Source organism: Ochotona curzoniae, unplaced genomic scaffold, assembly GCF_017591425.1.
Source record: "Ochotona curzoniae isolate NIBS_2020 unplaced genomic scaffold, NIBS_Ocur_1.0 contig_2688, whole genome shotgun sequence".
NCBI classification, from domain to species: Eukaryota; Metazoa; Chordata; class Mammalia; order Lagomorpha; family Ochotonidae; genus Ochotona; species Ochotona curzoniae.
Window position 1 is genome coordinate 2,785,916 of NW_024465553.1, and position 12,849 is coordinate 2,798,764.

General features: G+C 49.5%; 1 protein-coding gene across 5 annotated transcripts in view; it reads left to right on the forward strand.

Moving 5' to 3' along the window:
- SETD3 (SET domain containing 3, actin histidine methyltransferase) overlaps positions 1-12,849 on the forward strand; it is a 55,175-nt gene that overhangs the window by 30,261 nt on the left and 12,065 nt on the right. For all 5 annotated transcript variants that reach the window (XM_040975070.1, XM_040975069.1, XM_040975071.1 and 2 more), the window contains one exon: positions 12,657-12,715. In XM_040975070.1, coding sequence (XP_040831004.1) covers positions 12,657-12,715 — 59 coding nt within the window. The remainder of the gene's footprint in view (positions 1-12,656; positions 12,716-12,849) is intronic.

Consider the following 12,849-nt stretch of genomic DNA (forward strand, 5'->3'; position numbering starts at 1 on the left):
CAGCCAGCTGCTGAAGAACTGTTGTGTGCCAGGCACCTGCAGGGCTGGAGACACACGCTTCAGTGTATTTCCTCTTTAGTCCATAGTTCACAAGCTTGTTAGCGAAGTAAGACAAATGGGAAAAGCTAAGTGACAGCGAGGTGTTTGAACAACAGCTTGCCACAGTGGAAGAATAAACTGCAGGCAAGGGTCATTAAGTGAACTTCAGAGGCAGGAGAGAGGTGATTTAAGAATTTACTGCCTAAAAATATAGCTATAATGTAAGGTCAGTGAAAGCCAATTATAGCTTTCAAACATTAAACCTTATAGACTGGTTTTATAAGATTTTATATAGAGTCTGTTCCAACAATGTACTTGGCAAATAATAGAAGATAAAAATACACCCTGCTTGATGAATGGTTTCAGAGTGACAGCGCATGGGCTTTTGACTGCTTTGTCAATCCTTAGAATAAATAAATTGTAAAAGGGAATATTTAGTTATCTGGATAGATTGGTAAGTTTTCCGTTGTCTTACAGCTCTTTTAAAATTGATGTTTAACTTACTATGAAGTACATGTATATTGAAGTAGGTTAACTTCGGCACTGAAGTAACCACTTCTGGCTGGAGAGTCCCAGTGTTTGTGGCAGCCTAGCGTGCCCGTGTACATTGCTGTGTGTCTTCCTCTAGAAGCTGCATGGCGTTGCCTTTCCCAGTTTGAGTGATGACGCACCTCTCCTTAATCCTTGTGGATGTGATGAGAATGCAACAGAAATCTTGGTCATTCTGCATCTGTGCCAGTAGCCTTTATTGAGAACAAAACCCAGTACGTTAGTTATCAGGAGCTTTCCATGGGATATATGAACTGGTGGAGTATGGTCTTGTTATTTGGTGGTTCCAAAAGCAAGTTGGAAGCATGAATGTAAATGGACTGGCTTTTGCAGAAGATAATCCCCCCCTTCCAATCTAACAGAAGCTTTTTTGTTGTTGTTGTTTTGAACTTTCACGTTAGCGCCTCAATGAAAACCTACATTCTGACTTTTTCTCTTACATGGAAAACTCAGAAGGCAGATTGGCTCCGAGGCATTCTGTTGTTTTTTGTTGGGCCTGTCATGTGGTTCTTTGCACGGAAGGCACGTTGTTGGTCAGATGGAGCGGAATTGGTTCTTCATTGTTTCCGCTGTGGGCTAGTTGCACGTGCCCCTATCAGGTCTTTGTACAACTGACCGCTTAAACACACAAGTATTAGTAAAGTAGCTCTGTGGGCTACTTAGGGAGGAGAAAGCCGTTCGAAAGTGGAGTTGGGGTGTTGGTGGCTGTTACCCGAAAGGGAAGGTAAAGATGTGGTTTTGAAAATGTGTGTTGAGGACCTTGTGGAGGTTCATTGTGTACTTCTTAGGCATGCGTGGCAGCGGAGTGGTCACAGTGAGAGCGGGAAAGCAGCCCTGGTTAGGTGGGACACCAGGGCATGCTTCATCACTCTGGCAGGGCCACGCTGGGCCCCTGGGCACTGCTGGCCTCTGCCGCCCTGAGCCTCGTGTGTGCACAGGGTGTGTGCCAGACACGTGGAGATTTGGACTCAGACTCCTGGGTTTGTGTGGCAGCTCCATCTCTGAATAACCTGAGAGATGGCAGGTCACACTGCTCAGTGTCCCCTTCTGGGACGCAGGTGCTGCTAATGTCAGCGTAGTATCCGGAAGAGAGAGGACATCATAGTGCTTTGTGAAGTGTAAACCTGCGCAAAATGGCAGGACATTCATTTTGTGGGAACTTCTGCTTTTTCAAAAAACTTTTTTTTTTCCCTCAGAGGTTTATTTATTGTTATTGGAAAATCAGATTTATAGAGAGGAGAGAGAGAAATATCTTCCATCCACTGTTTCACTCCACAAGTGGCCGCAATGGCCAGAGCTAAGCTGATCCAGAGCCAGGAGCCAGGAGCTTCTTCCGGTTCTGGGTCTCCCACGCAGGTGCAGGGTCCCAAGGCTGTGGGCCATCCTCTACTGCTTTCACAGTTTGCAAGCAGGGAGCTGCATGGGAAGTGGACCATCCAAGACATGAACCAGGGTCCATATGGGATCCCAACTCTTGAAGGGGGAAGATTAGCCAGTTGAGCCATTGCACTAGGCCTCAGATGTCCAACTTAGGAAAGTTTTGGCTACTCCGAACACTTTTGAAATAATAGCAAATAGCAAAAGAGGTGACATCACAAAAATGCTATTGTGTTATCATAGATATACTAAGTTATGTTTGCTCGATTTATTTTATTTGAAAAGCAGAGTTTGCAGGCAGACATCTTCTATCTGTTGATTCACTTCTCGAATGGCTGCAGTGGCTGAGGTTAAGCCACGCAGAAGCTAGGCACCTGGAGTTGTACCCAGGGTCGACGTGAGAGGCAGGGGCTCATCTTTCGTGTGCAGGTCAGCACTCACCTTTCATCTTTCCAGCTTTTCCAGATGCATTAGCTAGGAGCTGACCTGGAAGTAGAGCAGCTAAGACTTGAAGTAGGGCTCCTATGGGATGCTGGCATGACAGGTGGCAGTTTACGCACCACAGTGCGAGCCCCCTTTAATTCCACTTCAGTTGCATCTCAAACGGTTCGTTCCCAAAAAGGCTGCAGGAACCAGGGCTGGTGCAGGCCAAAGCCAGGAACTTCTTCCAGATCTCCCATGGAGAGAACTTGGGCCATCCTCTGCTGCTTTCCCAGGAATATTCTCAGGGAGCTTGACGGGAAGTAGAGCAGCTGTGACCGGAACCATGCCCATGATGGGTGCTGGCACTGTAAGTGGTATGTGATCTATGCTGCTGCGCACAGTCCTGACCCTGGAGGAGATGGTTCTGGTGATACTTGGGGTGAGTGCTTTATTTTCCCTCCAAGTCATTGAGTGTTTGGGGAGCAAACGGAGGCGTCATCTAGCTGTCCCTAAGGTGAGAGTGTGTTTTCCTTGTCAGCACTGTGTGTACCATTACGTAATGATGTAAACAATTTGGAATGTTCAGCTTTGCTTGTCAAAGAGGTTGATTTGCAGACCAACCACACTTGGACAAGTTAACATAGCCTGTATAAAAAAAGTGTGGCTAGGAAGTGTGCTGAGTCGGAACCATGTGCCTGGTCTGCTTCTGCCTGCGGTCCAGGATAGGGGTCAGCGTGTTGGGCCTGCCCATGTATGCCAGGGAAAAAATGTTGAATGAAAGCAAAGCATCCATCCGCTGGGCAGTCCTGAGCACAGGAGCTGGTCTCCTATCTTTCAGAGACTATCTCTTTTTGTCATTAAGGGTGAAGCATGTTAAAGAGTTAGAGGATTTATACATTGATCAATGAACAACACACAAGGTGTGTGGGGGGTATCTGTGTCTCATCCTCCAGCTACACTTCTGGGGAAATGGAGTGCTGAATGTTGAGGCTGGAGGGCTCAGGGCGCCCCCTGCTGGGCTGTTCACATCCTGTCTGGCCTTTCTGCTGACCTCCCACTTGGCCGGAGTTCCTCTGTGATCTGCCACGCGGGAAGCCAAAGCCAGCTCTGTCTTGCCCTCTTTCTCCATATCACTCTGAAGGGACTTACCCTACATGCTTGAATTAGTGAATGAATGAGTGCCATGCCTGGTGCGGTGTGAAATGAAGTGCAGGGTGGCGTTTTGTATAATGCTTAGGTTAGAAATTCGGAGGTCACTAGAGGTCATGAGGTTTATAGGAAGAGGGATATTACTGCTATCAGGGTTGTTCAGAGACACAGTTTAAGATTCCTTATGGATTTTACAAATCCTTTGGAGAAATTAAAAGGTGAATAGCAAAAATAATGGTCATTTTGCTAAGCATAAAGTCTTAATTGACAAAGCTAATGATGTAGAAAAACCTATGTTGGAAAATGTCACTCTGTTATATGTGTCTGGAAGTACAGATGGGAAAACAGATTTTTTCCTTTTACAGAAGAATCATTAAGTGTTTCGGAAGAGGTTTCTCCTCGACACCATCTTCCACAGCCTGAGTAATTTGAGGCTAACTAAACTCTGCGGTGTCTTGCTGCGGAAGAGGTGGCTAGGCTGCTGCTCACCAGCCCTGAGGCTGAGGGCATGTGGTGTGGCACGCGTACGTGCCATCAAAGCCCTCCTTTGCACCTGCCGTGGACAGAGCCAGTGCCGTGGGAGCAGCAGTGGACCGCCCGTCTGCCGCTTGCGGGGGGTGCTCTGCTGAGGCCAGCCTTGCCCGGAGGTTGGCTGGGAATGGGCTGCTGCTCACACTCCAGGCTTGCGAGTCAGCAGCTCTTAGTGGCACCTGCCGGCCTGCCTTGCTGTGCTCCGTGCTACAGTGGGCCCCGAGGCTCCTGCCCCCTGCTTGCCAGCACTGGCTTTTGTTGTGTAGTTCACTAAGCTGGTAGAGTTGTTACTTCTTGTGCCAGTACAGCAGTTGGCTGTCCGTGCAGAGGTTATTCCTGGGTGGTCGTGGTCCTCAGCCCTTCCTGTCTTTGTGGGGCACTCTCTGTGGCGCTCATGTGTCCGCTTGGACACGGGCGCACAGGTGAACCAGGCACCCAGATGCCCCAGTTGCTGTCCTGGGGCATCATGCATGCAGCTCTGGGCAGAAGCTCAGTGCTTGTTGATTCCCATTTTCCCAGGCTTGTGTCTGCAACCCAGCCCCCGTAAGCTGCCCTCACTGCTGCCCTGTGTGGCAGGAGTGTCTTCCACTTGCTCGTCTGCGTCTCCTGGCTTTTCACAAGGCTGCACACACTGGCCCGTCGTGGCCTGGATCAGAAGCTCAGTGACTTTCTGGGCACTGTCCCCTTCATGTTTTTCCTTCTGCCCTGGTCTCCTCCCCTATCCCCTTGGCTCATGGCCTGCTCCTCTGTCTCCTGTCTCTGTCCTGGCCCTCGTTGAGAGCACTCTGCACTGCAACCTAAGCTCCACCTGCTCCGTCCCTTTGCCACCCTGCACCTGTGCGCTGCTCGGATCTCCTGTTCAGCAGCCGCAGTGGCCTTTCTCACAGCACCCTGTTTATGTGCCTCGCCAGGCTCCTGTGGCACTGCCCACCCGTGTGGGTGTTGCCCTTTCAGGGCCTGGGCTTAAGAGCCGGGGGTGGGACTGATTTCCAAAGCCTAGTTCTGGAATCTTCTCAGAATAGCTTAAGGCAGTGGAGTGGATGCATCACTCTCCGTTGTTGGTGAACAGTTGAACAATTACCTAGTTTTAAGGTGTTGCTTAGAAGATAATCTCTATTTAAATGGAATTTGTTTCCAGAAACTGTTCAGCAAAACGTTTTCTCTTAGAATGCTAGATGTTATTTCGTAACTATTGATCAGTAGAGTGTTTAGTTACAGAAATATGAGGCCAAGTGTAACTGTTGTGGGGTAAGAGGCAGAGGCTTGGGTTTTCCCGTTTGAGAGACAGAAACCAGGCAAGCCTGGCAGGGCAGGCCTGGCGCACGAGTGCCACCTTCTCCATCTCAGGCTTGTGTGGTTTCACGGCAGGGTCCAACTTCAGCAGTGCTTGACAGGAGAGTTTAGCCTCATAGTCTTTTCTTTTTTTTTTTTTTTTAAAGATTTATTTTTATTATTTTTTTTTATTGGAAAGGCGGATGTACAGAGAGGAGAGACAGAGAGGAAGATCTTCCGTCCGATGATTCACTCCCCAAGTGAGCACAACGGTCGATGCTATGCCGATCCGAAGCCAGGAGCCTCTTCCGGGTCTCCCATGCGGGTGCAGGTTCCCAAAGCTTTGGGCCGTCCTCGACTGCTTTCCCAGGCCACAGGCAGGGAGCTGGAAGGGAAGCGGGGCTGCCGGGATTAGAACCGGCGCCCATATGGGATCCCGGGCGTGCAAGGCGAGGACCTTTAACCACTTGCGCTACCGCGCCGGGCCCTAGCCTCATAGTCTTTCAAAGGCATGTAAGTGCTAATGGGAGAGTAAGCAGCACTGGTTGACTGCCTCCTGCCCTTGTGCATGTGTGCATGTGTCTGCACGTGTGTGTGTGACCGCGTGTGGTGTGCACATGTGTGTGTGACCGCGTGTGGTGTGTGGCAGTGCTTGGGGAGTTAAGCTGCCTGTTCTGAATTCTTAATGAAATGAGAGGAGGATTTTTTTTTCTAATCAATTTAAAATGAATCTAGAATTTTAATCAAATGAAAAAAAAAGTACACACACACCTTAACCCAAAGGCATGGGCATTTTAAATCAGGTTCAGCTGTTCAGGTGTCTTGGCTTCCTGTGGTGGCGCTCTGTTAGTGACGTGCTCATGAGTCATTGCCTTAGGAATGAGTTCACACACTGCATGGAGGCTTCTATCAGTAGGATTCTTGTTTTGTTTATCTAATCTATATTTGAAGCTTCCCTTTTCACATGAGACAAAATGTTTTTTGGTTTTTTCAAACTATAGCTCTTTTAAAAAAAAAGATTATTTATTTGAAAGGCTGAATGAGACTGAGTGAATGAAGCAGCTTCCTCCTGCTGCTTTACTTCCTGAAAAGTTATAGCAGCCAGGCCTGGGCCAGGCTGAAGCCAGGAGCCCAGCTCCTCGAGTCGTCGTTGGCTCTGTTCCCAACTTGGTGACCCACCCCTTGTTGAGCACAACTTGGGCATCTGAGGAGGCAGCGGCCTCAGAGGGGACCCGCGTGTCCCTGGACCGACTGCTCCGAAGGCCAGTGCTGCCTGGGGAGCGTGGGAACGCAGCGGGCAGGTTCAGTGTCTTCCTCTGCCAGTCCCAGGGCAGTTCACAGAGATACCCCGGGGCAGGATTTGTGGATGAACACATCTCTGGTACTCAGCTTTGTTGATAGTCAAAATGCTGGTTGAGTGTGACTGACTTTGGCTAATAACAGCTTCTCTGTCTTCAGGGTATACAAGTGGTAACTAATAAACTAACTGTTAGAGAGCGTGACAAGTTCAGTTAAATTCAAAACTCCTGTGGGTGGAGAGCCAGGTCAGCCAGTGGGAGAACAGGGCACCGCCTCCATCTTAAAGCAATTCCGGAGATTTGTTGAACAGTGTTATTTCTGCACTAATCTCTTCTTATTCTAATAGTAGGGAAAACACCTTTGCTATTGAAAAGTTATTTAAATGAGCAGAAAATCCTAATTTAATGTCTATTGATATAGTTAAATTTTTATTTGGTCATATTGAGAGAATTCAAAGAACTTTATGATGAAAAATTCTGCAAAGGATTGGATATAATCTGTGTTTAAAAATAAAGTTCTTAGCAATTGATTTTTCTCCTTGTGGGTAAGTTTGTGAGGCAGGCTTTAATGCTGATTTACAGCCGGCACAACTGAACCCTGGAGCCACTAGCTGTTCTGCTGCTTGTTAGGCTGTGAGAATTCTCTGGAAACAAAGGGCTGGCAGAGGGGCTGACTGAGCCTGCTTCAGCCCAGCTGCCTGCAGGGGGCTGACTGAGCCTGCTTCAGCCCAGCTGCCTGCAGAGGAGCTGACTGAGTCTGCTTCAGCCCAGCTGCCTGCAGGGGGGCTGACTGAGTCTGCTTCAGCCCAGCTGCCTGCAGGGGACTGACTGAGCCTGCTTCAGCCCAGCTGCCTGTTTGCAGCTTCCCATCCACCTGCATTCAGGGAACCAGCAAGGGCTCCATGGGCATTTCCCTGTGGAGGGGGCCAAGCTTGTTTTCCACCCCAAGTTCTTCTGTTTCTTCTGTGTGGGGGAGGAGAGGATCCTTCTTTTTCCTTCCAGCGTCGTCCCCTCCCTGTGTTGGGGAGTAATTGCTGGGTGGGGCGTGGGGCCACCAGTCCTTTAGGGCGTCCAGGAAAGCTGTCCGCTGCCACTTACCTTGCTCGTAGTTTGCAGAGAATGCGCCATCCAGGGAGGCAGTGGAGCCCAGGGCAGGCTCGGAAGGGCACCACGGGCTGTCGAGCCCGGGATTCTCGGGGCCTCGCTCTGGAGTGCAGACTTCCAAGGCGCCTCTGATGTGGCCCGTGAGGCCCTGTGGCCGAGTGCGTGCCCAGGGGGAGCTACGGGATGCCCCCGGCACTGGGACACAGACTCCCCCTCCTCTTTCCTCCCCAACTGTCCGTTTTTGTGTGTTCCCAGGAAGGGAAGTACAGTACAATCCAGCTGTCGCTTAGAAAAAGCCAGGTGCAACTTGACGCTTTTAGTTGGTTCTGGCTACAATTTTGAAATCAGTCCTTGATCATGCATGAAGATGGCGTGTGAACTCCTGGGGAACATGGTGTCCGGATTCTGCGAGCTGCACGAGGCCCGCTTGCGGGATCTCAAGGCGGCTCTGAAAGGAGTTGAGTGGGTGTCGGGGAAGCCGGGGAAAGGCCAGTGCTCTTGTGGAAGGAACTCTGGCTGGGCGGGCCTGCGCCCTGGCTGTTGCCTAGGGGACTGTTGGAGGCCTTCCCTGGAGCACGGGCTTTCTTTTGGACGATTGTGTTCGCAGCTGCTTCTCCATGTAAGAGGAGAATTCAAGAAAGTTCCTGGAAAATGGAAATAACAGAGAACCTTGCTGCCGAGTCCTGCGCCGCATGCACCATCCCCCGTGGCACACGGCTCCGCCAGCTTCCGCAGGAACCTCGTGTGCGTGAATTTCACGGTCTTTTTACACACACAAAAATTTCTCTGTGTTTTTCATGAACATCTTGAAATACCCTCCAATTTATGAAAGTGCTTACCTTTATTTTATTTTATAAATGTGTATTGTTTTTAAATGTGAAAAACAAAACCCCTAGCTTGAATGTGTTTTATTCCTGTGCAGAGCTGTTAATGTTTTAAAGCTGTTTCGTGTACTAGATGTTTCCGAGTTTCATGTAGTAATGAATTTTCTTTATTTTGGTTCTTTACAAAGGTTTGCTTTGTGAGTTTAAAATTAGACTGCCGCCGACTCGTGTAGCACATATTAACTGTTTATTTAGTTGAAGTGCACTCTGTATCTTTCCTTCCTGATCAACCTGAAAAATTTGCATGCCACGCTGCAGTCATCTTCTTTTATACTTTATTAAATATCTGTCAATTATAAATATCAAGGTTTTACATTAATGTCAAGATAGTACATCAAAAATTCATGGAATATGTGACTTTTTCCAAGGGTATTTAATACTTAATGCGTTTGTGTCATTTTTCTTTCCACAGATATTGACAGGTTTTATTAAGTGTTTGTTAGGGAGATTTCATTTTTATCAAGGGACTATAAAGAGAAGCTGCATGCTAAATCAATTTTTTAGAGCCAGAATATTGTTCATTTTTTCATCTTCAAACACTTATAATCTGTAGGTTTTATTTAAATTTCTTCTTGGTTTATTTTTGTTCCATGTGAGTGATAGTTCAAGACAGAACTTTAATAAGGATCAAATCTGCTGACTCTTGGTTTTTAATTTCCTTAAGCGTAGCTCCCAGACCATGCACTATGGCCAATTCTTCAAAATGTCATACTTACATATTTAGCAATAGCGCTCCTTTTTATTGAAGCCAAACAAACAGTTTTAGTTATTAATCTTTCCCATACCTGGTGATGATTTTGTATGAGGGGCTGTGGCGTGCCTCCTCCTGCTGGCAGGGAGCGGGTTGGTGCTTGCCCAGGAGGTGAGAACACCGGCCGCTTCAAGCCTCTGGCCAGCGTGCAGAGCTGTGCGCGTGGGCGGGCTGGGGGCTGCTGGGGGCCTTCACATCTGTGGTCAGAAAACAGCATAGCCGAGATGGGTTGGTTGCACAATAATTAATTTTCTGATTTCACTTTTGCATTTTATGATTTTTAAATGGTTTATTTATTTATTTGAAATAGAGGAAGTGAGAAAGAGCCCTTCCATGTGTTGGCTCCCTCTGCTGGATGGCTTCGACAGTGCTGGGCTGGGTCGGAGCTAGGAGCAGCTACTGGGCCTCCCATGTGGGCACTGGGGCCTGAACAGTTGGACCATCTTTCACTGCTTTTCCCAGGCGTGTTGACAGGGACAGGGCATGTTGACAGGGACAGGGCACTGGATTGGCGGTGGAGCTGTGGGGGCATGAGCTGTCCTCTTGGTGGTCTCAGCTTGAGGACTTTGTTCCAAGGAACTTCACAACAGTTGAGTTTTTCAAAGATGGGTCTTTTTTTTTTTTTTTTAAAGATTCATTTTATTGATTTCAAAGGTGGAGATACAGAGAGGGAGGGGTGAAAGAGACTGGTTTCCCCCACGTGTGCAGGAGCCCAAGCATGTGGCCCATCTTCCACTGCTTTCCCAGGTGCGTTAGCAGGGAGCTGGTTCAGGAGTAACTGGGACTCCAGCTGCTACTGATGGGGGATGCCAGCATGCAGGTGGCAGCTTAACCCACGATACCACTGTGGTGGTCCCCGGAAGATAGCTCCGTGGACTTTGATTTGTCCAACAGGAAAAAGGTTTGTTTTTTTGTTTGTTTTTGTTTTTGAAAACAATTCTATTCTGAGCTTCAATGAGAAGTTGCTGTCTTGCCCTTTTTCATTCTTTTGGAGTAAGTAAAAGCATTTAGCTTCAAAAGTAACTTTTTCACTTACAAATTATTTTTGTTATCTGAGTATTTTGAAGCCGTCAGCCCAAGTCGTGGCTTAGCAGAGCCAGGGATGACGGCGTAGGCCTTTGGGTTCCTCGATGGCATGTTAGGCCCCTGGCTGCAGCCCGTTACAGCCCTGACCCGCGGGACTCTGAGTCTGGAACAACAGACAGATCTACTTTTCAAAAACAATCACAAGAGTGATCTTGATATGTAGATTTTCTGTACATGAAAATGGAAATAGTAGCTGGTTTGTGATAAACCTGATTGGGATTTGGACAGAGCTGCTAATGGAGGCTCTACTCTGGGAACTGACGAACTCTGCCCTTGGCCAGCAGGTGGCGCCAGTGCCACGGCAGTGAGAGCCCTGCTGATGGGCCTGGCTTGCCTTGCAGAGCCCCGTGTGGGCTGCCCGTGTCGGGTGGCCTTGTGTGGGCGAGCTGTGCGCAGTAGACACGGTGGGCACACCCTGGTTTCCCAGACAAGGACAGCCATTTCTAACAGGTTCTGCAAACTCGGACAGTCCTCAAAACGACTCTTGTTCTTGTGCTCCTTTTTTTATTCTTTTTTATTGACCTAATCAGGACTTGGTCAGGAATGAGAACTTCCGAATTGGGTGAGACGTATGTGGACAGGAGGACAAGGTCCTGGCCTGTCTCCTGGGTCCAGGGGGTCCTGCGCGTGGGGAGGTTTCTGGGGCTGTTGGCCGTTTGTTTCAGCAGGTCCCAGCGTTGGGAGGGTCTTCCCAAGCCGTGCTGAGATGTGACATCTTGAGCCCCAGTGTTGTCATCTCCTGTTTTTCTGAGAAGTCAGACTTGGGGGTGGGCGTCTGTGGCTGACATTAAGTGCGTGTGGGATTGAGCATGGGAACTTACTGCCTTTCAGATAGCATGGTAAATCCATAGTTTGGATGAATTAAAATGTTTCAGGACAGCAGAAACGCTTTGCTGCCTCCTGGGGTTCAGAGGGACGAGTGTGCAAAGTTGCCGGTTGGTCTTGGCTTCATTGTCAGTGGGGATTTTAGTGGAAGATTCCTCTTCACAGTGCTGAACTGTAGGGAGAGGAGTCCTGCCTGCTGCTTGCTTCCGGAGAGGCCCGGGCGCATTGCAACGGAACAAAGCTCTAGTTTGCCTGCCTCTAAGGCCCGGGCGCAGCCCCTGCCCTGCCCGCTGCCCTGCCCGCTGCCCTGCCCGCTGCCCTCGGCCACGCCGGCCCGCCCCCTGCCGGCCGTTCCCAGCTTTCCAGACTGTGTGTCATTTTGCTTGTTGACTCAAACTGCCGCATTTCAGTTTTGGTATCAAAGGCGTGTGTGTGGAATGTTATCTGAATGTTATCTGAACGTACCCTCCGGGTTTTGACTTTGCCTCCAAACGGTTGGAACTGGGCTGAGCACTGAGGGGCTGCGGCCCCCAGGCGCCCACACCAGCCTGGCCTTTGTGCTGTACAAGTCGCCTAAAATTGCGCACTACTTATGGCTGTTGTTTCCTAATTCACTTACGGTTGGAACCCATTTCACCTGATCCCTCCTGTCCTGCGTGTGCTGCAGTGAGCGCAGTGCTGGGCGCAGCCACAGCAGGCCCTCTGTGACACCGTCACCGAGACCCAGGCTTGGCAGCCACCGCTGTGAGAGCAGCTTTGAGTTTCCTAATTGAGACAAAGGTTTTTTACATGCTGAAGAAGTCTTGGGGGGCAGCTGTGAGGGCAGAATATGAAGTGTCAATTTTTCTCGTTAGTGTGAGGTTCCAGACGCTTTTACCAAGTGCGTGTTTGTCCACTGGCTGCTCGCTGCTGTGTCTTGCGGGTCTCGTGGAGCTGGTAGCGTCGGCCGGGTGTGATTCGCTCACACAGTGCACATCACTGCCCATTAGTGACTCAAGTCGGGGCTTAAGGAAGCACCTTTCGGTGGATTCTAGTGTGTGATTGCTCCAGGACACGCCCGACTGAGGGCCTGAGAGCTTCTGCTTGGGTTGGTGGCCCACCTTAAATCTTATTTTGCATGGTATCTGTGGGTTCTGGAGTCAAAATAGGAAGGAGCAGATTTATATGGCTGCTGGGCACAACAAATTAACCTGACAGTGATGTATGGGAGCCTAGTAGCCCGATGATCCCGCGCACGCGGCTGGGCGCCGCCTGCCTCATTTGGCTCTTGTTAGGACCGCTCAGGCGGCTGAGTAATGAAATTCTGCGGACTGATTTCTCTTTCCTCCTTTTCTCTGCCCTCTGCTTTCTAAAACCTGTGATTCCCAGACCCATCCTCAAGCCAGCAAGCTGCCCCTCAAGGACTCCTTCACCTACGAGGACTACAGGTGGGTGTGGGACGCAGCACCTGCTGGGACCACTTGCAGCATGCAGATGGAGCTGGCCTCCGAGGCAGCTGCGTCTTGGCAGCCCCGGGGATGCCAGCAGCCTGCTGTCAGCAGGGCTTCCTCGAGGTGCACTG